This window comes from Ascaphus truei, chromosome 4 (genome assembly GCF_040206685.1).
Source record: "Ascaphus truei isolate aAscTru1 chromosome 4, aAscTru1.hap1, whole genome shotgun sequence".
Classification (NCBI taxonomy): domain Eukaryota; kingdom Metazoa; phylum Chordata; class Amphibia; order Anura; family Ascaphidae; genus Ascaphus; species Ascaphus truei.
The window spans coordinates 128818979-128844306 of record NC_134486.1 but is presented as its reverse complement, the minus strand read 5'-3'; the positions used below and the strand labels follow the sequence as shown (position 1 = coordinate 128844306).

At 45.8% G+C, this 25328-nt stretch overlaps 1 protein-coding gene across 8 annotated transcripts in view; it reads right to left on the bottom strand.

Annotated features, from left to right (window-relative positions):
• The window catches only part of UTRN (utrophin), a 678467-nt gene that overhangs the window by 462986 nt on the left and 190153 nt on the right, over positions 1-25328 (bottom strand). For all 8 annotated transcript variants that reach the window (XM_075596593.1, XM_075596597.1, XM_075596594.1 and 5 more), the window contains 10 exons: positions 25041-25196; positions 22992-23162; positions 21848-22027; positions 19340-19474; positions 17569-17718; positions 13639-13800; positions 11999-12127; positions 10137-10310; positions 9113-9268; positions 7088-7258 (listed from right to left, as the gene is read on the bottom strand). In XM_075596593.1, the coding sequence (XP_075452708.1) occupies positions 7088-7258; positions 9113-9268; positions 10137-10310; positions 11999-12127; positions 13639-13800; positions 17569-17718; positions 19340-19474; positions 21848-22027; positions 22992-23162; positions 25041-25196 (1584 nt within the window). The remainder of the gene's footprint in view (positions 1-7087; positions 7259-9112; positions 9269-10136; positions 10311-11998; positions 12128-13638; positions 13801-17568; positions 17719-19339; positions 19475-21847; positions 22028-22991; positions 23163-25040; positions 25197-25328) is intronic.

The window sequence follows — 25328 nt, the reverse complement described above, 5'->3', positions numbered from 1 at the left end:
CCGTGCGTCTCTGTGTCCGTATCTGTGCGTCTCTGTGCGTCTCTGTGTCCGTGCGTCTCTGTGCGTCTCTGTGTCCGTGTCCGTGCGTCTCTGTGTCTGTGCGTCTCTGTGTCCGTACGTCTCTGTGTCCGTGCGTCTCCGTGTCCGTGCGTCTCCGTGTCCGTGCGTCTCCGTGTCCGTGCGTCTCCGTGTCCGTGCGTCTCCGTGTCCGTGTCCGTGCGTCTCTGTGTCCGTGTCCGTGCGTCTCCGTGTCCGTGCGTCTGTGTCCGTGTCCATGCGTCTCTGTGTCCGTGTCCGTGCGTCTCTGTGTCCGTGTCCGTGCGTCTCCGTGTCCGTGTCCGTGCGTCTCCGTGTCCGTGCGTCTCCGTGTCCGTGCGTCTGTGTCCGTGTCCTTGCGTCTCTGTGTCCGTGCGTCTCTGTGTCCGTGTCCGTGCGTCTCTGTGTCCGTGCGTCTGTGTCCGTGTCTGTGCGTCTCTGTGTCCGTGTCCGTGCGTCTCTGTGTCCGTGTCCGTGCGTCTCTGTGTCCGTGCGTCTCTGTGTCCGTGCGTCTCTGTGTCCGTGCGTCTCTGTGTCCGTAACTGTGCGTCTCTGTGTCCGTGCGTCTCTGTGCGTCTCTGTGTCCATGCGTCTCTGTGCGTCTCTGTGTCCGTGTCCGTGCGTCTCTGTGTCTGTGCGTCTCTGTGTCCGTGTCCGTGCGTCTCTGTGTCCGTGCGTCTCTGTGTCCGTGCGTCTCTGTGTCCGTGCGTCTCTGTGTCCGTATCTGTGCGTCTGTGTCCGTGCGTCTCTGTGCGTCTCTGTGTCCGTGCGTCTCTGTGCGTCTCTGTGTCCATGCGTCTCTGTGCGTCTCTGTGTCCGTGTCCGTGCGTCTCTGTGTCTGTGCGTCTCTGTGTCCGTGTCCGTGCGTCTCTGTGTCCGTGCGTCTCTGTGTCCGTACGTCTCTGTGTCCGTGCGTCTCCGTGTCCGTGCGTCTCCGTGTCCGTGCGTCTCCGTGCGTCTCCGTGTCCGTGTCCGTGCGTCTCTGTGTCCGTGTCCGTGCGTCTCCGTGTCCATGCGTCTCTGTGTCCGTGCGTCTCTGTGTCCGTGTCCTTGCGTCTCTGTGTCCGTGCGTCTCTGTGTCCGTGCGTCTCTGTGTCCGTGCGTCTCTGTGTCCGTGTCCGTGTCTGTGCGTCTCTGTGTCCGTGTCCGTGCGTCTCTGTGTCCGTGTCCGTGCGTCTGTGTCCGTCTCTGTGCGTCTCTGTGTCCGTGTCTGTGCGTCTCTGTGTCCGTGTCTGTGCGTCTCTGTGTCCGTGTCCGTGCGTCTCTGTGTCCGTGTCTGTGCGTCTCTGTGTCCGTGTCTGTGCGTCTCTGTGTCCGTGTCTGTGCGTCTCTGTGCGTCTCTGTGTCCGTGTCTGTGCGTCTCTGTGTCCGTGTCTGTGCGTCTCTGTGTCCGTGTCTGTGCGTCTCTGTGTCCGTGCGTCTCTGTGTCCGTGTTTGTGCGTCTCTGTGTCCGTACGTCTCTGTGTCCGTGCGTCTCCGTGTCCGTGCGTCTCCGTGTCCGTGCGTCTCCGTGTCCGTGCGTCTCCGTGTCCGTGCGTCTCCGTGTCCGTGTCCGTGCGTCTCTGTGTCCGTGTCCGTGCGTCTCCGTGTCCGTGCGTCTGTGTCCGTGTCCGTGCGTCTCCGTGTCCGTGCGTCTCCGTGTCCGTGCGTCTCCGTGTCCGTGTCCGTGCGTCTCTGTGTCCGTGTCCGTGCGTCTCCGTGTCCGTGCGTCTGTGTCCGTGTCCATGCGTCTCTGTGTCCGTGCGTCTCTGTGTCCGTGTCCTTGCGTCTCTGTGTCCGTGCGTCTCTGTGTCCGTGTCCGTGCGTCTCTGTGTCCGTGTCCGTGCGTCTGTGTCCGTGTCTGTGCGTCTCTGTGTCCGTGTCCGTGCGTCTCTGTGTCCGTGTCCTTGCGTCTCTGTGTCCGTGCGTCTCTGTGTCCGTGTCCGTGCGTCTCTGTGTCCGTGTCCGTGCGTCTGTGTCCGTGTCCGTGCGTCTCTGTGTCCGTGCGTCTCTGTGTCCGTATCTGTGCGTCTCTGTGTCCGTGCGTCTCTGTGCGTCTGTGTCCGTGTCCTTGCGTCTCTGTGTCCGTGCGTCTCTGTGTCCGTGTCCGTGCGTCTCTGTGTCCGTGTCCGTGCGTCTCTGTGTCCGTGTCCGTGCGTCTCTGTGTCCGTGCGTCTCTGTGTCCGTATCTGTGCGTCTCTGTGTCCGTGCGTCTCTGTGCGTCTCTGTGTCTGTGCGTCTCTGTGCGTCTCTGTGTCCGTGTCTGTGCGTCTCTGTGTCCGTGTCTGTGCGTCTCTGTGTCCGTGTCTGTGCGTCTCTGTGCGTCTCTGTGCCCGTGCGTCTCTGTGTCCGTGCGTCTCTGTGTCCGTGCGTCTCTGTGTCCGTGTCCGTGCGTCTCTGTGTCCGTGTCCGTGCGTCTCTGTGTCCGTGTCCGTGCGTCTCTGTGTCCGTGTCCGTGCGTCTCTGTGTCCGTGTCCGTGCGTCTCTGTGTCCGTGCGTCTCTGTGTCCGTGTCCGTGCGTCTCTGTGTCCGTGCGTCTCTGTGACTGTGTCCGTGCATCTCTGTGTCCGTGCGTCTCTGTGTCCGTGTCCATGCGTCTCTGTGTCCGTGCGTCTCTGTGTCCGTGTCCGTGCGTCTCTGTGTCCGTGTCTGTGCGTCTCTGTGTCCGTGTCCGTGCGTCTCTGTGTCCGTGTCCTTGCGTCTCTGTGTCCGTGCGTCTCTGTGTCCGTGTCCTTGCGTCTCTGTGTCCGTGTCTGTGCGTCTCTGTGTCCGTGTCTGTGCGTCTCTGTGTCCGTGTCTGTGCGTCTCTGTGTCCGTGTCTGTGCGTCTCTGTGCGTCTCTGTGCCCGTGCGTCTCTGTGTCCGTGCGTCTCTGTGTCCGTGCGTCTCTGTGTCCGTGTCCGTGCGTCTCTGTGTCCGTGTCCGTGCGTCTCTGTGTCCGTGTCCGTGCGTCTCTGTGTCCGTGTCCGTGCGTCTCTGTGTCCGTGCGTCTCTGTGTCCGTGTCCGTGCGTCTCTGTGTCCGTGCGTCTCTGTGACTGTGTCCGTGCATCTCTGTGTCCGTGCGTCTCTGTGTCCGTGTCCGTGCGTCTCTGTGTCCGTGTCCGTGCGTCTCTGTGTCCGTGTCCATGCGTCTCTGTGTCCGTGCGTCTCTGTGTCCGTGTCCTTGCGTCTCTGTGTCCGTGTCTGTGCGTCTCTGTGTCCGTGTCTGTGCGTCTCTGTGTCCGTGTCTGTGCGTCTCTGTGTCCGTGTCCGTGCGTCTCTGTGTCCGTGTCCTTGCGTCTCTGTGTCCGTGCGTCTCTGTGTCCTTGCGTCTCTGTGTCCGTGCGTCTCTGTGTCCGTGTTTGTGCGTCTCTGTGTCCGTGTCTGTGCGTCTCCGTGCGTCTCTGTGTCCGTACGTCTCTGTGTCCGTGCGTCTCCGTGTCCGTGCGTCTCCGTGTCCGTGCGTCTCCGTGTCCGTGTCCGTGCGTCTCTGTGTCCGTGTCCGTGCGTCTCTGTGTCCGTGCGTCTCTGTGTCCGTGTCCGTGCGTCTCTGTGTCCGTGCGTCTCTGTGACTGTGTCCGTGCATCTCTGTGTCCGTGCGTCTCTGTGTCCGTGTCCATGCGTCTCTGTGTCCGTGCGTCTCTGTGTCCGTGTCCGTGCGTCTCTGTGTCCGTGTCTGTGCGTCTCTGTGTCCGTGTCCGTGCGTCTCTGTGTCCGTGTCCTTGCGTCTCTGTGTCCGTGCGTCTCTGTGTCCGTGTCCTTGCGTCTCTGTGTCCGTGTCTGTGCGTCTCTGTGTCCGTGTCTGTGCGTCTCTGTGTCCGTGTCTGTGCGTCTCTGTGTCCGTGTCTGTGCGTCTCTGTGCGTCTCTGTGCCCGTGCGTCTCTGTGTCCGTGCGTCTCTGTGTCCGTGTCCGTGCGTCTCTGTGTCCGTGTCCGTGCGTCTCTGTGTCCGTGTCCGTGCGTCTCTGTGTCCGTGTCCGTGCGTCTCTGTGTCCGTGCGTCTCTGTGTCCGTGTCCGTGCGTCTCTGTGTCCGTGCGTCTCTGTGACTGTGTCCGTGCATCTCTGTGTCCGTGCGTCTCTGTGTCCGTGTCCATGCGTCTCTGTGTCCGTGCGTCTCTGTGTCCGTGTCCGTGCGTCTCTGTGTCCGTGTCCGTGCGTCTCTGTGTCCGTGTCCATGCGTCTCTGTGTCCGTGCGTCTCTGTGTCCGTGTCCTTGCGTCTCTGTGTCCGTGTCTGTGCGTCTCTGTGTCCGTGTCTGTGCGTCTCTGTGTCCGTGTCTGTGCGTCTCTGTGTCCGTGTCCGTGCGTCTCTGTGTCCGTGTCCTTGCGTCTCTGTGTCCGTGCGTCTCTGTGTCCTTGCGTCTCTGTGTCCGTGCGTCTCTGTGTCCGTGTTTGTGCGTCTCTGTGTCCGTGTCTGTGCGTCTCCGTGCGTCTCTGTGTCCGTACGTCTCTGTGTCCGTGCGTCTCCGTGTCCGTGCGTCTCCGTGTCCGTGCGTCTCCGTGTCCGTGTCCGTGCGTCTCTGTGTCCGTGTCCGTGCGTCTCTGTGTCCGTGTCCATGCGTCTCTGTGTCCGTGCGTCTCTGTGTCCGTGTCCGTGCGTCTCTGTGTCCGTGTCCGTGCGTCTGTGTCCGTGTCTGTGCGTCTCTGTGTCCGTGCGTCTCTGTGCATCTCTGTGTCCGTGTCCGTGCGTCTCTGTGTCCGTGTCCATGCGTCTGTGTCCGTGCGTCTCTGTGTCCGTGCGTCTCTGTGTCCGTATCTGTGCGTCTCTGTGTCCGTGCGTCTCTGTGCGTCTCTGTGTCCGTGCGTCTGTGTCCATGCGTCTCTGTGTCCGTGTCTGTGCGTCTCTGTGTCCGTGTCTGTGCGTCTCTGTGCTTCTCTGTGTCCGTGTCCATGCGTCTCTGTGTCCGTGTGTGTGCGTGTCAGGAATCGGCATTCTCCTCGCTCCTCACACAGAGCACTCTCTCCCCTCAGGGAGTCCCTGGACACACAAAACAACCCTGCCTTACCGGCCTCCGTGGCCTGTTATGCCTGCACCAATCTGCAGTGTCTCCCTGTAGCTCTTCCTGTCCCGCCTCCGTTCCTAATTGGACCTTCCTGCTTTATCTAGCTCCTCTCTGCTCTCAGTCTTTGCTCGACATAGTCTCTGTATGGAAGTACTTCTGGATTCTCTCAGTGTTTTCACAGGTTCTGACGCGGCTTGTACGACTACCCCCTCTGGCTCTCGATCTCGGCACCCCTTGGACAACGCTCACTCTGGTAACCCCTTGAACACGGCTTGGACTACGACCTATCTCCGCTCTCCACTCCTTGACCTCGGCAAGGCATTCTTCACTCTATCTCTACAACCGGTACCGGCAAGTATTGTCTACCTTACTACACCTGGCCTGGCAACACTTTATACCACACTCCGGACACGCTCCCTTTGCTGCGGGTGCGTGTATTACCACTTCCCCCTTCAGCTCAGGGGACGGGTCTGGTCTGCGGGCAGCACCGGCGTAACAGTGCGGCTGTGTCCGTGTGTGCGTGTCTCTGTGCGCACGTCTCTGTGTGTTTCCCTGTGTGTGTGTCCCCCTGTGTGTGTGTGTCCCTGTGTGTCCCCCCCTGTGTGTGTGTCCTCCTGTGTGTGTGTGTGTGTGTCTCTGTGTGTGTGTGTGTGTGTCTCTTTGTGTGTGTGTGTCTCAGTGTGTGTGTGTGTGTCTCTCTCTGTGTGTGTGCCTGTGTGTGTGTGTGTCTCTGTGTATGTGTGTCTCTGTGTGTGTGTGTCTCTGTGTGTCTCTCTGTGTCTGTGTGAGTTTGTCTGTGTGTGCGCACCTGTGCACATCTGTCTCTGTGTGTGTCTGTACCTCTGTGTGTGTGTGCGCACCTGTGGTGCAGTTTTGCGGCACCGGCGGCTACTGTGCAGGCGCCCCCCGCGACGTCTACTGTGCAGGAGCGCCCGGACGCATCCCCTACTGAGCAGGTGCGCTGTGACGTCAGGAACAGCTCCTTCGCATGCGCGCCAAGCATGGAAGTCCTCCGCACCGAGCGTGGGAGGCCTCTGCATGCGCGCCAGGTGCCAAAACGGCCTCTTCTGCCAGCAGTGACGCCACTTCCGGGACTGCACTTCCGTCTCCAACAAGGCGATTTACTCAAAGGAAAATTTTTCATATGGTAGGTGCAAGCACAGAAGTTTCACTTCAAAAATAATAAAGGCATTTCATTGGAAAAGTAATGTCGCAAGAGTGTGAAGTCCGCGGGTCTATGTATCCCGCTTCAGATTTAGGGCTGCCAAAATGAGATCATTATTGTAATGAGAGCATCAAAGTCTCTGCCAGTGTTTCCCCCTTCTGTGGGAAAATATTCTCCAGGTCTGACATGGAGTAAACGTCCTTGAGTACAAATCTGCACAATATATACAAAATGTGATTACTACCGTATGTAACATATGATGCAGTTTAGAGCAGAAGTGCAGTGCTGCAGAATAAAATGTATGTGCCTTGGCACACAGACCCACGGGGCCACTTATTATTAACAAAAATGTGAGACTCTGCGACAATAATTGAGACGTAGCTGCTGTGCAAATAGCCGACAACCTCATGCTAGATCACTCAGACTCGAAGCTCTTTGGGTGTGGACTCCTTCTCCTATAATGTTTACTTTTATGATTGATGTGCTTATTTCCATCGTGTCTCGCTAGTTTGTTGCGTCTATAAGTGCTGTTATGTACACGGATGGCGCTATACAAATAAAGATATACATAAATACATTAAGGCCACATTTTCCTAAAAGAACATTTCAAGATGCTTGTTAATACAATAAGTGCACACACACACACACACACACACACACACACTAGCTCAAAGTACACTGCATTGTTCTGAAGTTTTAGGAAATCTGAGATTTATAAATGGATACTTACTTTTTTTTATTTCTTAATGAAAAAAATGGACGTATTTTTATTCTAATGCTGTTGGGTAAGCTATATATATATATATTTTTTGCCGACAGGCGCAAAACACACCAGTTTTTTTTAGCTCCAAGACCGTGACACTGACACACACAAATATATACACATCTATATATACATCTATATATACACACACACATGCACCTTACTTTGGCCCAGACAATTTCTACATCCAGATCTGCACACAGGTTATCAGCGGTGGATTTCTGGACGAGTTCCGCTTCTGTGGAAGTGAGCCACTCGGACAACAAGCCAGACTCTTTCTTCAGTTTTCCAGCCAAAAGGATAGCTCGTTCCAGGTCTTGCTTCCCTTCTGTTACCTGCAACAACAAAAAAAGAGAGATGTCATTAGGACAGGCAAGCACAATAAAAACGAAATGACATTCATATATCTATAAAAGTATGAGTGTAGAATCCAGTCTCTGATTAGTGCTAATGAAATTTAAAATGTATTAATGCTTCAAAGAATCTTCATCTTTCTAACCCACAATCCAAAGAGAACCCTTGAAGTGACTATGAATGCATACTTGAAAACAAAACTGCTCCCAGGTGTTAGTTTGAGACAGACCGTGTCAATCATCCATTTAGAGCCATTGTATATGCCAGAGAAAGGCATGGCTCCAGATATCATTAGAAAGCCTGGGCACACTGTGAAGCCACAGGTGATGAACAATGAACTCCATTAAATCTGAAACGTGTCCTCTCTGTTATTGTTGGGTAGCTAAGCATTTCCTGTGTGGCTGAGACAGCAACAAGTGGTCATTTAGAATTAGCTTACTAAATCAGAAATGTGCCAGCCCAAAAAATTGTGTTATTAATGAAAATGTAAAAAAAAAAAAAAATAATAATACTCATCATTGCTATATAAGGTTCTATAGTTTTTTTTTATCCTACTAACATTTGTGAAATGGCCTATGGTCAATTAAAGTGTCTTTAGCGCATATATATATATATATATTGTAATTCGCTTTGCGGCGACGTCGCAGGCGACCAGGTCATTGATTGGTTCAGAGGTTGTCACATGTGGCGACAGCCTCTGAAAAATCAAATTTGACCGGCTTCCAAATTTCGCGTCGCTCCCGTCGCGCTTACTATAAGCGCACGCGATGGCGGCAATACATTTGTTTTTTTGGTCGACGTCGCGTCGCCGGCACTATAAGCGCAGCCTTAGATAGGTCTGCAACCCTGCCTTTCACCATTATCACCTAGCACACAGTGCTTCCACTGCAGCAAAGGATTCTGGGAAATGACATGCAAATGAGCACACAGTGCCACCTTTTGCTTCAAAACCATATAACATGGTCCCCTATAAGCTTATGCTTGCTGCATTTCACAGCTTTTGAGCACAGCCTGGGTTAAGATGCATAGCCAGTAAACCCACGGCTGTCAAATGTATAGGATACATTTGCATATGGATTAAATACCATTTTTTTTAATCTACCTGTAGTGCTGTCTCCCATTCCCTGGTCATTTGTATGTACAGGCATATCCCGCTTTAAGGACACTCACTTTAAGTACACTCGCGAGTAAGTACATCTCGCTCAACAGGCAAACGGCAGCTCGCGCATGCGCCTGTCAGCAAGTCCTGAACAGCAATACCAGCTCCCTACCTGTACCGAAGCTGTGCGCAAGCCGGGAGACTATAGAGCCTGTTACAAATGCGTTATTTACATCAGTTATGCACATATATGACGATTGCAGTACAGTACAAGCATCGATAAGTGGGAAAAAGGTAGTGCAGCACTTTAAGTACATTTTCGCATTACATACATGCTCCGGTACGTTAATGTGGGGTATGCCTGTATGTATGCATATATACACACAAACAAACAAACACACACTTCCTGTAGGTGCTTGGTGTTGGGGTGCCAACCCCAGTAAGTATCTAATCAATAAGGTGTCATCCAAGGTTACATACATAATGGAAGAAAGAATGGTGCAGATACAGTAACTGATGATTATGATCAATATAATTGGCTAAGGATTTCACAAGAACAAAGAGCAACCCTGAGTGTCGACTGAAGGGCTGAAGTTTGAAGCGGAAGAATATATGTGCTATATTTCAAAGCGCTTTATACTTATACATTCTCTGACATTATACATTTATAGCAGCTTTAAAAAGGGAAAGGCGCTATGTGGTGAAAAGCAATTGGAAATTAAAGATCATCCCTTACCTGGGCACCAAGATCGTTATAAAGAAGCTTTAATGCCGTTAGTTGTTCATCCATTGATTTAGGATTATCAGTCTGTTGTTTCTGCACAATCTGTCGTCCGGTCTTTATAACTGTCTCTACTTCTAACTTTACTTCACTCAGGGTCTTGTACAGTTTCTGGAGGATAAATAAAACATCTGGATTAATAGGTCAGGAAGAAACAGTGCGAGTACGAGTAGTTGAAGTAGACAGTAGAACAGTGGGGATTGTTAAAAGATTGCTGCATAGTCAACTTTAACCAGTCCTTTGGAGCTGAAATGATCTGTAAAATAACACAGACTTTTTGCAATATTCCAAGTTACATCCAGATGAGAGCAGGTTTCTCAAGTTAATAAAACAAATATTGCATAGTGTCTACAGTAGTGTCTTTCTGGCAAGTGATCATACAAATGCTTGGATCAAATACGGACACCAATAGGAAGATGATGTATGGATATATATATATATATAAATAAATAAAAAAGCACTTATATTTAGGCATTTATGACATAAAACGGATGCCCCATCACATTACCTCCCTCCAAGCAAATTAAGGAATTGACACCACAAAACATTTGCTTCCACCGAGCATATAGTCATTCTTTGACAAGGACTACCCGCATGGAGGACTGTGTAACGATTGTTTCCAAACTTTAGTAGTGCAGCATAACGCGGCCAATTATTCCAAATTATTTCTACTAGTAAGTGTGTCACATTTATTGAATGCCTGCGTCTTTTTATATGTTTCGGAGGCAGCCAATGCCAACTCGTGCTCGTTTTAATGACGTAAAATAGGGAGGAAATGATCTATGCCATAATTATTTAAACATCAAGAACCTCCTGCAATGAATCTTTCTATTGTCCCATATACCAAAGCTCCAGAACACATAACAAATGACACTTCAGCAACTAACCTTGATACATTTAATACTGTGTGTCTGGTGGGCGGTTAAAAGCGTGTGAAAAGGCTGATGCACTGCCTCATGCATCAGGTGAACGAACGTACCATGCAGCCATCCATGTGCGTTTGGATGACATCCGCATCAATCGCCTTGACATCAAGCACATTCAGTTCTGTTTTGACTCCATCCAACACACGTTTACAGTCCAGCATTCGCTGTTCAAAATTGGCGGGCTTCTGGAAAAGCTGGAACTTGGTGGACACCTCCCGGAGCTTCCTCTGTGTGAATGAAATAATGAAAGGATGTAGCGATTTAGTCTCCATTCCATCTTTTAAAATATTAAAGGATGGCGCTAAATTCACAAGACACCAAACCGATGTCCAAAGAAATATACGTTCAACACATAATATGATCACAGTAAAAGCATCACATGATCACCGTATTGTAAACACAATGTGCAAATTACAAACAATATAATAAAAAGAAATAATCAAAATAAAAGTAAAAAAACAACCAAATTATAACCAAATATCAAAATACTTCCTTACCAATTGATAGAATAAATATAGTAGGCTGACACCTTGACGTTTGGAGTTCCCAAATGCCCCTTATCAAGACTCTCTGGTAGTTTTTTTGGTTTGGTTGATTCTCTCTTTTTGTTATTATATTGTTTGTAATTTGCACATTGTAATGCGCAGGCGGAGCGGCCGCTTCTGTGCATGCACGAGTGGCGTCGCCTACTTCTGCGCATGCGCAAATGGGGCAGACCGCTTCTGCGCATGCACGAGCATCATTTAAGGGGCTAGCACGCGCGCTCGTGAACGCGCCTGGTAAGTTCTTTCGTCTCCAGCAATGTTTTTTAGCGCTGTGAGATTAGCCAGCGGGGGCGCGCTATCGTGCACGCGCTTTACTTCCGCTACGCATTTTTGTCTCCACGAAGGAGTTTTGACCTATGAGAATTTAGTAGGTGCCGGCAAAGACGTTTCACTTAAAATAGTCTGTTTTTTGTTAAGAAAAAAGACACAATTACTGAGATTTACCACAATACACATCTTACTGCCATTGATTAATTTTAAGTCTAAGGATGGGCCGTTAAACTTTAGATTACATACATTGTAGGAGGATGGGGGAGGGTTGGGGTCATGTTGTTGAAGAGGTGGGAAAGGGAGGAAGTCAAGTGGGGAGAGATGCAGGATGTCGTGCAGGGCGTTGATCCCCATCTTCCGGGTTTGCCGACCATGCCCCCGAAGATGGCGGCCCTGCCTAGAAGTATTTTTAAAGCATTTCTAAATGTGGTGAGCAGAGAGGCATGGGAGGAGTTTGATTTCCGTTCTTTCTGATGTCACGCTATTCACCCCCTTTTCTCATTAGCTCTTTGATCAGGTCAGGGTGGGCTGAGGGTAAAGAATCAATGGTAGGAAGGCAGCGGGCAGCAGTAGAATTGAAAAAAAAAATGTGTTTATTGAATATATGCATTTATATAATATTTATTGAATATTCATCCTAAGTGTTTGGGTCCAAACTGGGGCCGAAAAGTCTAGGATGAATGTGTATCTTCAATAAAGAAACTTGTTCTTCAATTCTACGGGTGCCGCTGACTTCTTACAATTGAATCTAGTCGTCAGACGGGATCTACCAGAGAAACAGACATCATATGGTGCCCCACTACTAAACCTGTTCCAGTACAGCAAGTAATAGGAGTGCAAGCTTCAAAACCATTTTTCTGAGGGTACAGAAAACATTTCATTGGCAAACTCTGCCACATTCGGAGGCCACTAAAATGCAATTTGTCATTCACCTAATTTTTTTAAAGAGCTATATATTTGCTTTTAACTTTAAGAAAACCAATTAGATTGGTAAATTGTTTATAAAGTGATTTATTTATTTTTGCTCAGCAACATGGAATTGCATTTTTTTTTTTAGATCATATCTGCCTCTCGCAAGCATTACACACAAAATGTATTACCTGCAGAGCATCCACCTGAGACACACTACGTGGGGACTTGCACTCAGGAGTTCCCGGGAGCGATGGTCGGGAAATTCTTTTCAGTTCCTCCAACGTTACTTCGTGGGCAGCGATGTCTGCTTGGATTTTCTACAGAGAGAAGAAGTTGTATAAAAAGCATCTAAAACAGTGGTGGGCAACATGATGTACAGTACAGCTATAAAGAGCTGCACAATCTATTGACATACAACTCCTGCTATTGCCCCATATCCGCTTTGTAAAACATCTCTCTCTGTGCTGATCTCCCCCTGCCCCCACTAACTTACCCGCCCCCCCCGTCCTCACTCACCTCACTCCTCCCTTTCTCACTCATCCTCCCCTCCCCCCTCCTGCCCTTTCACTCTCTCCTTTTCATTCCCAGCTCTGCCCCAGTATGTTCCTGGTACAGAATGAAAGGAGTAAAGGGCCCAAGGAGAGAGGGGCCGCCTGTTATCCACCAGTAATGTAAAACCTAAAGCATGTTTAAATGTAAACATCAGATACACTTTAATGTTCTGAGGAGGCTTGTGCAAGCTGCAAAGCTCTGCCACTTTAGGGCCAGCAGAGGGCAGCAGAAAGCAGTCTGGTTTCGGGCTAACATTAGTAGGGATGTGCAAACATGTTGCCCAAGTTTGCAAACCTGGAGAAAATTACCCTTTTCCTGGCACTTCTAAAAAAAAAAATTGTAAGGAGTTCGGCAGATCTCCACGGCTTGAAATATGGGGTTTGGAAGAGAGAAGTCCAATTTAGCAGAGTGCTCATTCAATTACATACCTTCCAAAACACTACCCCGTACAACATGTGGAGATATATAGACTTTGAACACAACTGGGTAATATGCCAATGTAAATCATTTGAATACAATTAGCATATTCAACTTATTTCCCAGGTATTTCAGCGTGTTTTGAGAAGTATAAAAATCAATGGGTACCTCTCTAATCCCATACATCCGGGTAGATTCCACTATGGCAAACGTCAAAGCTCGTTCGAAAATATCGAATTTCTCTTCAACGGTCAATTTTGACCAAACCTTTTAAGTTTTAAAGTGTTAACAATTTTTTTTTAATTTTCAAATTTTTTTTTTCTTTTAAAATTTCGCTCTAAGCCGAAGAAAAACGAGTTTGGCCAAGTTCACACTTCACTAGTAACAAGCGCATATCCCATCCTTATGCATCTTTATTGCACAGGACAGGCAGATATGGCCATTTTCAGAGACCAAAAAAAATCCATTGCAAAAAAGGGAAAAGTACGGTCTTCATCGACAGAGGCTGCATATCCAGTTTATGAAATAGCCAATTCTAAACCTCAATGAGACCGGACAGGTCTGGATAGGTTCAATAAAACTAGCGAGTCTTAAGACTACATGCACTTCAATCATGGAAAAGGCTTTTATATTTATTGGTTACCCAATGAACGAAAATGGCAGTCCTCAAAGGACTGTCTTTGGAACACTAAATGGATTCTAATGACCATTTCCATTGGTACAGGTACGTAGGCCTATATCAGTTATCAATAGACACTATTCTCCTACCCTTGTTCTACTGATGTGATCTGCAGGTGAAACTACTTGAACAAAACAGGGGAAATGATTCATGCAAGCTTGAAAGGCATTGTTGAGATACCTGAGCTTCCTGTGGCATACGGACAGCATCTACTCTGTCAGTCAGGTATGTGGTCAGCTGCTTATCTAGCTCTTCCAGGGAGTCCTGCACCACTTGGAGCATGTGGTCATTCTCACGCAGGGACTGCAGGTGCTGCTCCAAAGAGATCTGCCTGTTCACCGCCTGTAAAGGAAACACTCTACCATCAGGCTACCAGAACAGCACCTGCCTCTGCAAGTCTCCCCAAATACCATTTACATTGTACTGTAAGTCCTCTGGAGATTCCTTTTCCTGTCAAGAGCTTCCATGTTCTATGCACTTACTGTATTATAATTCCCTGTATTGTAATTGTTGGCACATTATAAACAGAAATTCAGTTATAGGGCAACATAGAAGCAAAGAGCAACATTTACCCACCTCCTGGGACCCATACACAGTGTAACCTCATTTACTTTGGGTAGCTAATAAAAGTCACATTTTTCCCCCTAGAGAAATACATAGTTAAAGAAATTTTAAAACAAAAGGTGTCTTTATTATCTTACCCAAACTGGAGGGTTCCCAGAATAAAACCACTGTATTTCTATTTCGGGAATATCTTCTATTAAAGACATTTCATTGAACTTTGCCTGAACCATGCGTCTCCGATAAGAAATGAAGAGGACTGAGGTACTGTAAGTGGTGGCAAAGGGTTCCGTTTTAGCCCCATTAGTGCTGCAGGGTCAATGTGTTGCAGGCCCACCCAGCGCTGAAAGGGCGAAGTCGGCTTTTCAACTTTCTGGAGATTGAGTCACATATTTACTAAACGGTGCTCTGCCAGAAGGCAGTGTCGGGTGCCGGACAACCCCTTACAGCCCATTACCATACTGTATAGGGGACCGCTTAATGCCTCAATGCTTTCATTCTTGTGGTATAAGTATCAGCTTGTTTTCATGAGGGAATAAAAGGGGAATATATGAAGTTGCTGCCATTTTATCAGACTTCATTCTGCATATCCGTTAAGCAAGTCTGGTGCGATTTTTACATTGAAATTAAAATGGCAAGAATATTCTCAGTAACTATGAATACGTTTTTCTTCTTGGTTGCCTGTGCTGGTTTCAGAACGCTTTCTGTCAATGTCACACCTTTAACCTGCAGGGTGCATACTTTAATATGTTTATTTTTATGTTGCATTTACACTTCTGTATGTTGCATAAGAACTTTTATTTACTCCCCACTAGTAGAGCCGTCTTGTATCCGTCGTTCCATACTTTGTCATATTTTTATATTTGGAGAAGGTTTTTCACGTATTTTTCATTTTAATTATATTTAAAATAGGCCCTATTTTATGTTTCAGAGTATGTAATAACAAATACAAGTTGTTAGAGACTGCACCTGTGTTTTTAAGTATATTTTGTGACGATTTGTGGAGCAGTATGTTTAAGTAGTTTCTAGGAACATCAACAATTACACTGGTGTTATTTTACAATGGGTAAAATATTTTTGGACCAAATTTAGTTAACAAAATTAATTGCGTGCTTTCCCAATTCTCCTTTCTACTTATGACTACACATTTTATAAACCAGGGGGGCTCAACTCCACTACTCAAGCACCCTCAACAGGACAGGTTTTCAGGATATCCCAGTTTCAGCACAAGTGGCACAATCAGAGGCCGAGTCTTCGACTGAGCTTCTGATTGAGCTACCTGTGCTGAAGCAGGGATATCCTGAAAACCTGACCTGTTGGGGGGCTTGAGGACTGGACTTGAGCACCCCTATTATAATCTCCTAAAACAAGCAGGGGGGGATCCACAGAGTTCATATTCAGCCTTGCTTCCACTAGACGGAAATGTTCCTTACACCACAGGCCAACACAAAATATATACCCTGGGAAAAGTTATACAGTATGTTAAACTCTTAACAGAATGCAGCAAAATGCCTAATATATATATGCCTAATATATATGCCTAATATATATATATAAAGAAACACTTTTCAGCTTGCACTCAATGTACTAAAAAACATCAACAGGTGCCAGTCTCTAATAATAATAGAACAACATTACCATTCTCACGTCCGGTAAAGGAAGACTGTACTCAGATGAGTATAGGCAAAAAGTCTGTATTAGGCATCAATACAAAATGAACCGGCCGCCCAATCCAACGTTTCGGTTCCGGAGTGGAACCTTTCTCAAGGGGGGGTGTAAAGACAGACTGACACACAGAGACATATATATACCCTCACCACATGTGACCAAACACCTGTGCTCAATTACCTGTTGACTGCTACACCCATAGGAGTATGACATCTGGTGCTCAGGCTGTATAGCCACCATCTTGGAGGGGGGAATCTAATGAGGCTAAGATCTAAGTAGCTATCTGGACCGCACTCATGCGCCTCACCCAATATGGCGACCGCGCATGCGCAATGTGCAGCAATGCACGGCAAACCCCTAAACCCCTATGAGAGTAAAATAGTAACCTCAAGGTACAGAGTACGCTCACCCAGGGCACCTATCTGCTACCACGACAGTTGGTTCATCTATCCAGTACGCGGGTAACCATCCATATGTGCCACCGGTACGATCGCCAGACTAATGCGCATGCGCAGAACCATTAACGGTCACCATGGCAACCACACTACCCCTCAAGAGTGACACTAACTATTAACCCTGCATATTCCCAAAAGCGTCCATGGTGACAGGCCTAAGGTGTCTATTAATGCACAGCATGCAGCACAGCCAGATGTACAGGGAGATACTGTATGTAAACAGACCAACTAATGTACCTACACAAGTGCACACTACCAAGTTGTTAATTATGAAACATAATTAAAAAATACCGTGACAGAAAAAATAAAAACCATATGAAAAACAATCATTCTAACACATAAGGGATTAGGGAGTGTGAACACAAAAAGGGGCATACATACATCCATACATATCAAGAAATCCTTAACAAACATACTGTGTCTAATAGATCCCCCCCCTCCAAGATGGTGGCTATACAGCCTGAGCACCGGATGTCATATTCCTATGGATGTAGCAGTCAACAGGTAATTGAGCACAGGTGTTTGGTCACATGTGGTGAGGGTATATATATGTCTGTGTGTCAGTCTGTCTTTGCACCCCCTTGAGAAAGGTTCCAATCCGGAACCGAAACGTCAGATTGGGCGGCCTGTTCATTTTGTATTGATGCCTAATACAGACCTTTTTTGCCTATACTGATCTGAGTGCAGTCTTCCTTTACCGGACGTGAGAATGGTAATGTTGTTCTATATATATATAAAATATATTATTATTATTATTTGATTTATTATGTATGTTAAATTCATATTTAAAGCAGCAGAACAGGCTGCATTGCACTTAAAATTATTATTTTTTTAATTACAGGTTTGAACTGTGTTAATTTCAGCTCCGGGGACCCCCTGCTTTTAGAGATACTTACCTACGCAAGGGGTGTCAGTATCTCTGTGAAGTTTAAATGTCCCGTCATGCTGGCCAACAGGAAGCTGCAACGGATGACATTACGGCTTCCTATTGGCCTGCGTGACATAAAGCCGCCATTATGTTAGGCACACAGTTCCCTACTTACATAGATAGCGGCACCACTACGGTAAGTATCTCAGGAAGCAGGGGGTACACGGAGCTGAATTTAACGCAGTTCAGTGCCAAAGACCCCCTGCTTCAATCTTGTAATAAAAAAAATGTCAAAATGAAAACAGAATGCAGTCTGTTCCGCTGCTTTAAGAGTTAACCAGATTTTATGTAACCTGTAACACTTCTTTACGAATATAATTTATGCCACAATTTCAACCCTGGGTAGCTACATCAGATGAGATGGCTTTCAGTTCCCATTATTATACAGATATGAATATTTCATGACTGCTGAAGTCCTCAAAGCCTAGTCAGTGCTTCAAAATAGTATAGGAAGATAGTCACAGGTTTAAGAGACAGCAATAGCTTTTTAGTACTTACCAAATGACTCAGCTCTTCATAGCGAGCATTAAAGACCTCCAGCTTTTCACTGATAATGTCATCAAGGATCCCGCCATCAATCAGGGTTTGGCCAAGCTCACGGATCTGGGTTCTGTTGTCTGCCGGGTGGCGCAGGACCGATTCCAAAGACTAGAGGGTTATACATGTAACAGACTGCACCATCAAACATGACATTGCAGGGCAAATGGATTATGAGTTCCCCTGGCAGCAAATGAAACCCCTTTCTCTGCTGGCAACAGGAGTTATAGGTGGTCAATGCTGAAGACTCAACTAGGATTGGGACCTATGTAAAATAATAATGTGCTGGTCAATGTGTGTGTGTCAGGTTATCCAGGAAAACCTTAGACTGTTGATCTCAGAGATAATTTGATTCTGCAAACCTTTATAGTAACTTACAGTACTAGCGATGTATTTCAAAGTCCTACTATGCATTATTCATGGAGAATTGTAGATTGGTCATACTGTACGTGAGCTAAGCTTTTAATACACCAACATAAAATATTTTGCAAGTAGCAAAGATAATAAGAGTCAAACAAGGTTTTGAAAGCTTCACATGTTGGTCAACAAAAACATATATCATAGATTACAACTAAAACATATCACAGATTATAACTAAAACATATCACAGATTATAACTAAAACATATCACAGATTATAACTAAAACATCACAGGAATATCATTATTGAAGGGATAGAGATCTCTGGATCCACTTTAAAGGAACAGAACCCCCTCGTTGTGTATGTACTTACACATGCCCGTGTGAGTATTGTGATATTATTAGCATTATTCACTCTAAACCTTCCCTGGCTGATCCCCCTGCTATATTGTGAAAGTATTTCGTCTAATCTTTTGCTCCCTATTGTGTATATGATATTGGGAGGATCAGAGTACCATCTGGACATGGATTTCCATAGAAAAGTCAAAAGCAAAGACAAGTAAAGACAAAGACAAGACAAGATAAAGACAAGTAAAGATACCTCTGTTGTGTATTTACTTACACATGGCTGTGTGAGTAGTAAGATCTTATATGTGTGCTATTTTCCTTACCCCCACTGGTCGAGATTGCATATTTATTAATATTGACTATCTAATCCCTTGCTCCCGCTTTTATGTGTTTTTTCTGTATGTACTAAGGGTCTTGGATCGACCCTATTGGGTTTGCAGCAGACTGGGATCCACATTCTAGCCCTCATTCTCCCCTTTGCAAGGGGAGGGCAGCAACATTCGTAGATAACGGTAATATTGTGTTATTTTCTTTTCTTTCTGATTTAGTTCTTTCTGATTTAGTCCTTTATACGAGTTAGCGCCCGAGTTCTTTGTTTGTTTTATAACTAAAACATATCACAGATTATAACTAAACCATATCACAGATTATAACTAATTGACAATAGGCAATTGCGACATGTTCTCTTGGTTATACGAGGCAGACTTACCCATTTGCTGTGGGGTACAATCAAAAGGGTTTATTCTGTATTTTAAAATGATTAAGATGTATGATCACAAATCGGGACACCCTCTCTAGAAATTAACTTGATTAAACTGAATGTTTTAAAAAAACAACAACAATGATGGTCAACCAATATAATTGACTCGCTCCTTAAATTATAACAACCAACATCATCCTCCACCTACAGTGTCTTCTGAAGCTTCCGAATGCCAGCTGGGAAGCAGCACTTCCCCACTAATTCTGGCCATGTTCTAATCTATGTTCCTTAAAGGGAAAGGGCAATGGTAGAGTTGATAGAATACCTCCAATGCTTCACTGGCTGAGTCAGCTTTATCAGGGAGATTTGCGGAGGTTTGGACTCTCTCTTCCAATGTATTTAACCAGGCAGTCTCCAAGTTCAGATAGTGAAGCAGCTCTATCCAGCAAGACCACACTTCCTAGAGAAAGCAGACACAGCGGCGTGATCAGACTTCCAACATTATCCTCAACCGAGATAATGCCTTTTCTTTGAGCATTATCTGCTCCACTTTTTTTATCTGGAAAAACTTTGATGCGGCATCATACGTACAGCACATGTCTAAGGCCGCGCGTATAGTGCCCGCGACGGGCGACGCGTGACGTCACCCGTCATCGTCACCGCTAGCAAAAATTATATTTCGCTTTGCTATGTGCTATACATCAACACTTCCCTTCTTGCTGTCTACTTACCTGGATGAAGAGCACGCCCTGGATGTCTAGGAGTCCTGCAAGCACCAAGGTAAAGGGCCGCAGTGCCCCTGTATATATATATGATTACCAGTGCCTCTGTTTATTACATATTGGTTACTAGGGTGGGCATACATGGTGATTCAACTGTGGAGGTTTATCAGACCCCACTAGACACTTAGCCCATACCTGATAATTTGCCATATTGTTCATGGACTCTCTACTGTCATCCAGTATTATTTGCACATGTTGTGGAGGAATTCTAACCAATTTGGATGCATCACATCTATCCTATCCTATACTATTTCGCTTTGCGGCTGCGTCGCAACTTACTGGCATGATTAGTTGGTCACATGTGGCGACAGCCCTTGAAAAATCATATATTGCCAGCTTCCAGAATCCGCAACGCAACGTCGCTCCGTCGCATTGTCGCCGTCGCGCTCACTATAAGCGCACGCAGCAGCGGCAATGCATTTGTTTTTGGGCAACGTCGCGTCGCCCCGTCGCGGGCACTATACGCACGGCCTAAGAATCCTGTGTTGTTAGAAGCATTTGCTTTTGCCCCTTCTTAATATTTTTCCTTTCTATTTATAGTGTTGCAGATTGGAGATTACAGCTTCCATCTGTTCCATTTTCTCCCATTCCCCTTCACTTGAATATGTTGTGTGGTTCTTACCCCACACCTTTCATATTGTCTGACTTTGCTGCGCTTATTGTATTATTATAATTCCCTGTACTGTATTGTCTGTGAAGCGCTGAGCACACAGTCGGCGCTATATTTAAACAAATATATACATACATATATGCATACATAACGATGGGACCATATTAACTAGTGACACAAGCATCGCAGGAGTAAGGTACAGCCATTCTTATAGCCAAAATGAATTAATGGCAGTCACATTGTATTTCTTTTTGAACAGTCAGGATTGCTGCTTTAAGTAGCACCTTGCGCAGACAACGTATCTGGCTTCATCCTGATTGTCCTCTAACAAGGAGAGTGTCAGCTAAAGGTCGAGGAGAGACTTGAACATGGAGTTCCACCTATGCAGAGTCCTCATTTGAACGCTAATCATGCTTCATTTACCGAGAGACAAATCTTCTCTTTAAGCATAATTACATTTCTTTAAATGAGGAATCCAGACAATATCCTACGTGTTTTTTTTTTTTTTATAAAATAAATGAGTTCTGTAGTATTAGATAATATATCTTTTTTTTTCAATGCCATTTTTAATGAGTTTTAATACACTGAACGTCTTTTGATTTCTGTAGCAGGGTTTAGCCCACCTCCCCAGCAGTGCAACGGTTTGTGTGTTTACTTATTTATGCAATGTTTTACCAGGAAGTAATACATTGAGAGTTACCTCTCGTTTTCAAGTATGTCCTGGAGTTTGTGATAATTTGTTCCCAGCAGTTTGAGCTGCAAACTGTAACAATAGATAATGTTACCTTAGTAATATAAAAATACATTGTAGCTGCTGAGTTACACTGACTGAAGGATTGATTTGAACCTGAAAGGCGGCCATTTAGTGAACCCTGGGAAACAGGATTTTACTGATCGATCACGGGAGAACCAATCAATCAGCATCTTTGGTAGCTAGTTTTCAATAAAGGTTATCAAAGTCTGCATACGTTTTTTCTAAATCTCTTTTTTTTTTTATTTTTTATTAAATGCTTAGATTGCCTCTAAAACTCATAAATGGTTTTCAAGATGTTTTCTTGCTAGCCACCAAGTAAGGGAGACCCTTGATTGCCAAGATACCATTTTTTTAACCTTTGATCCAATCGGAAAATGCAATGTCACCTCACAATGATGTAGTAGCTTTCTATTGGCCGTCAGAGTGAGGCTGAACCCAGTGGCCATATTGTTTTTTCTCAGACAATTATTTAACGATCATTTCAAAATGAATTAATCTCAAAACTGTGGGGTTACTTTACCTTGGGGTACCACGGTCCTGCTCCGGGGAACCCCTTGTTTCAAGTAAGGTAAAAATATTAACATATAGATGTAAACAAAATGTTAGGAGAAAAAAAGAGAGGATAAACAGCAGAAAATGCTTTTGATTTTTGGCGTGTTTTTTGGGAAGGAGACCTCCGTTCAGTACCTCCAGCGTGTGGCACTTCCCCCGGATCCTGTTGCAGAGAAGCTGGTAGTTGGCCAGCACCTCGTTCAGCTCAGGCGTCAGGTCTTGGCCACCAGCCGGACCCTTGGCGGCCAGTGTCTTAATGTTGTCCTTCAAAATCTTCACTCGCACCTCTTTCTGCAACACGTCCTCTTTCGCTCTCTGCACACAAAAAGATCATTCATCAGTGATCCTCCCGTCACTACACAAGGAATCGCCTGCTCCCCGCTAGGAAAGATCATTCATCAGTGATCCTCCCGTCACTACACAAGGAATCGCCTGCTCCCCGCCAGGAAAGAGGCTCATTCTATTGCAATCCATGTAATACTAAGCAACTCGCTACCTTCAGTGCTGAAAAATTAGCATTTTACACAATATATTTACAATTATTCAACGATTAATTTCCATACAAAAGTTTTATTTGACTTTTATTGTTGCCAATGCTGTGTGTGTGTGTGTGTGTGTGTGTGTGTGTGTGTGTGTGTGTGTGTGTGTGTGTGTGTGTGTGTGTGTGTGTGTGTGTGTGTGTGTGTGTGTGTGTTTGTGTGTGTGTGTGTGTGTTTGTGGTCGCCTTGTTTAAACAATACCTTAAAACAATATTAACCATTGTCTTTTCCTGGGCATTAGATAGTATACATCTTTTATTGTATGAAAAGTGAATGGATTACGGTCTTTATGTTAAAAACCAACGTGTTAAGAGATTCTTAAAGTAAAGGCTGCATTGCGTTAAAAAGAAAATTTAATTACTGGATTCAAGCAGAGGGGTCTTCAGAGCTAAACTGTTGTTAATTTCAGATCTGGGGACCTCCTGCTTCCAGAGAAACTTCCCTCCGCAGCTGTGCCGATATCTCTGCAGCCCAGGAACTGTATGCCTACCGAAATGACGGCTTTAAATGTCCCACGTCACGCGGGCCAATAGGAAGCCGTGAAATCATCCGTTGTGGCTTCCTATTGGCCAGCGTGACCAGTACATGAAAATTGCACAGGGATACTGGCATTCCCCACAGAGGTAAGTATATCCAGAAGCAGTTCCGCTCCGGAGACCCCCTTCTTCAAACCTTTAATAAAAAAATAGAAAAAACGCAATGCTGCATGTCGTTCTGTTGTCGTGCACACATCGTCTTACCCTCATTTCCTCTACAGCACTTTCAAGCTCTTCTGGAGTCTTATACTCAAAATCCTTCTCCAAATATTCTTCTTCAGCCTGCGTCATCCATTCTTGCATCTCTGCCAAATCCTTCTTCAAATTCAAAGCTTTCTCTTGACTTTCGGACAACCTGTTCATCTGATGAATGACCTAGGAAGCAAACATTTTTTATAACTAAAATACAAGTGAGTTAGGCTGGTTAGAATAAGCTTTACGGTCAGCTTTGTTTCCACATTTAAAGCTCAGAAGTGCATAGTATAATGTATAATATATATATATTAAAAATATATATATAATATACAGTATATAGCAAATAAAAAGATCACTTGTGAGCACACAGGGTCTGCAACCCTGCCTTTCACCATTATCCCCAGCATACAGTGCTTCCACTGCAGCAAGGGAGTCTGGGAAATGGCATACACATGAGCACACAATGTGTCACCTTTTGTCTGAAAAACCATTCTTACATGGAGCCCATATAAGCTAATGCTCGCTGTTAACACAGCTTTAAAGCACAGCATGGGAATCAGATGCAAAGCCAGAGAAAGCATTCACATATATACACACACACACACACACACACACACACACGCACGCATTGCTCCCACTGGCGCGTTTGTATGGGCTGGTCTGTGATGTCTACGTTATCACTGGCATAGAATGGTGTTGGAGCTCTGTGATATTCTGCTATATAACGTAATATTAAAAATGTAAGCATTATATCTATAGATACAGCACACACCTACAGAAACATACATATTGAAGCCAAGATAAATTGTGTTTAAAGTAGAAAATCAAACACATGCTGCACTGAATATGGATACGAGCATCTCTCTACACGGCCATTCACAGTTCCTTAGAAAGAATGTAAATTGGTACGTCTAGCATAATGACCTTTACTTACCATGCCTGACAGTTCACTCGTCTACCTAACTGCTGATCATTAATAATAGGGGATTCTGAAGAGAATTAGAGGGCAATGGAGAATGAACATTTGAAATAAGAATCCCAAATTACTAAACAACTTCAACAATGCTTCCTATAACTTAAGAAACTATGGATGGAAGTTTGTATCTGTACTCCGTGTTATTGCTTCATATTTCAGCAAGTCATTTTCCCACCACATTAGACTATAAATAGGGATCCGGTTTTAACCGAAAACACCCCCGACGGATCATCTTGCAACTACGGTTAAAACCGATTAAAAAAAAAAAACCACACGGAAATAAACCATCATTTCCTATAGAGTCCCCGCCCAATCCCCCCCCCCCCCTGTAGTTGTAGCAGTGAAGCCACAAGTAGGACACAAAAGCCACACAAGGGGAATACAGAAACTTAAAAAAATCCTTGAAAACATACAGATAAAAAAATGCCACATGCATTTGGTGTTAAATTGATAACATATAGTAAAAAGAATGACGAAAGGAAGGGCTGGAGTGCTGGAAAAAGTGCTGATAAAAAGTATGTACACGTAGCACTAATGATGCAGGGAGTGAGCCTCTAACACGTTTCGCGCCTCTAATGGCGCTTTGTCAAAGACTTTTGGTCGATACAATTAAAGCCATTACCACAGAGGTTTTTGAGGCACTGATCGTAGACCTGGTTCCCTTTATTCATTAGCACTGATATCCACAGATTTATTTTTTTTTTTAAATAGAATAAATAGAAATAGAATAAACCCCTCCCCCCCCCCCCCCCAAAAAGAAACATTGAGCCCGAATCCCTGACTACAATCCATGGGTAACAAATGTGTTCCAAGCAAGTAAAATGACGCAAAGTATACAAATTATTTAAAAATGACCACCGATAACAGAACATTTCAATACTTTTGCACATCCCAGCGCACATAGCAGTCACTAGATCATGGGTGGCCAACTCCAGTCCTCAAGGGTCACCAACAGCCCAGGTATTAAGGATATTCCTGCTTCAGCACAGGTGGCTCAATGTGCTGAAGCAGGGATATCCTTAAAACCTGCCTTGTTGGGGGCCCTTGAGGACTGGAGTCGGCCACTCCTGCACTGCATTTACCTGTTTGCTCAGTCGCTCCCACTGAGCCTGCTGGTCAGCTAGCCGGGGCTGCACCCACGTGCTGATCATAGTGTCTGGCTGGCTTCTTAGTGCCACATCCACATCCTTCATCTGCTTCAGAGACGATTCTACGGCTTCCATTTCATTAACGAGTGCCTACAAAGATTCCAGCAGGTATCATGTGAACAGTATACAACGGGGCTCTTCAACAGCGCCTCATCACAGTGCATTGGAGCAAAAGGGCCACATGCTAATTGCAATGTCCTTTTAGATACATGTAAAGACTTA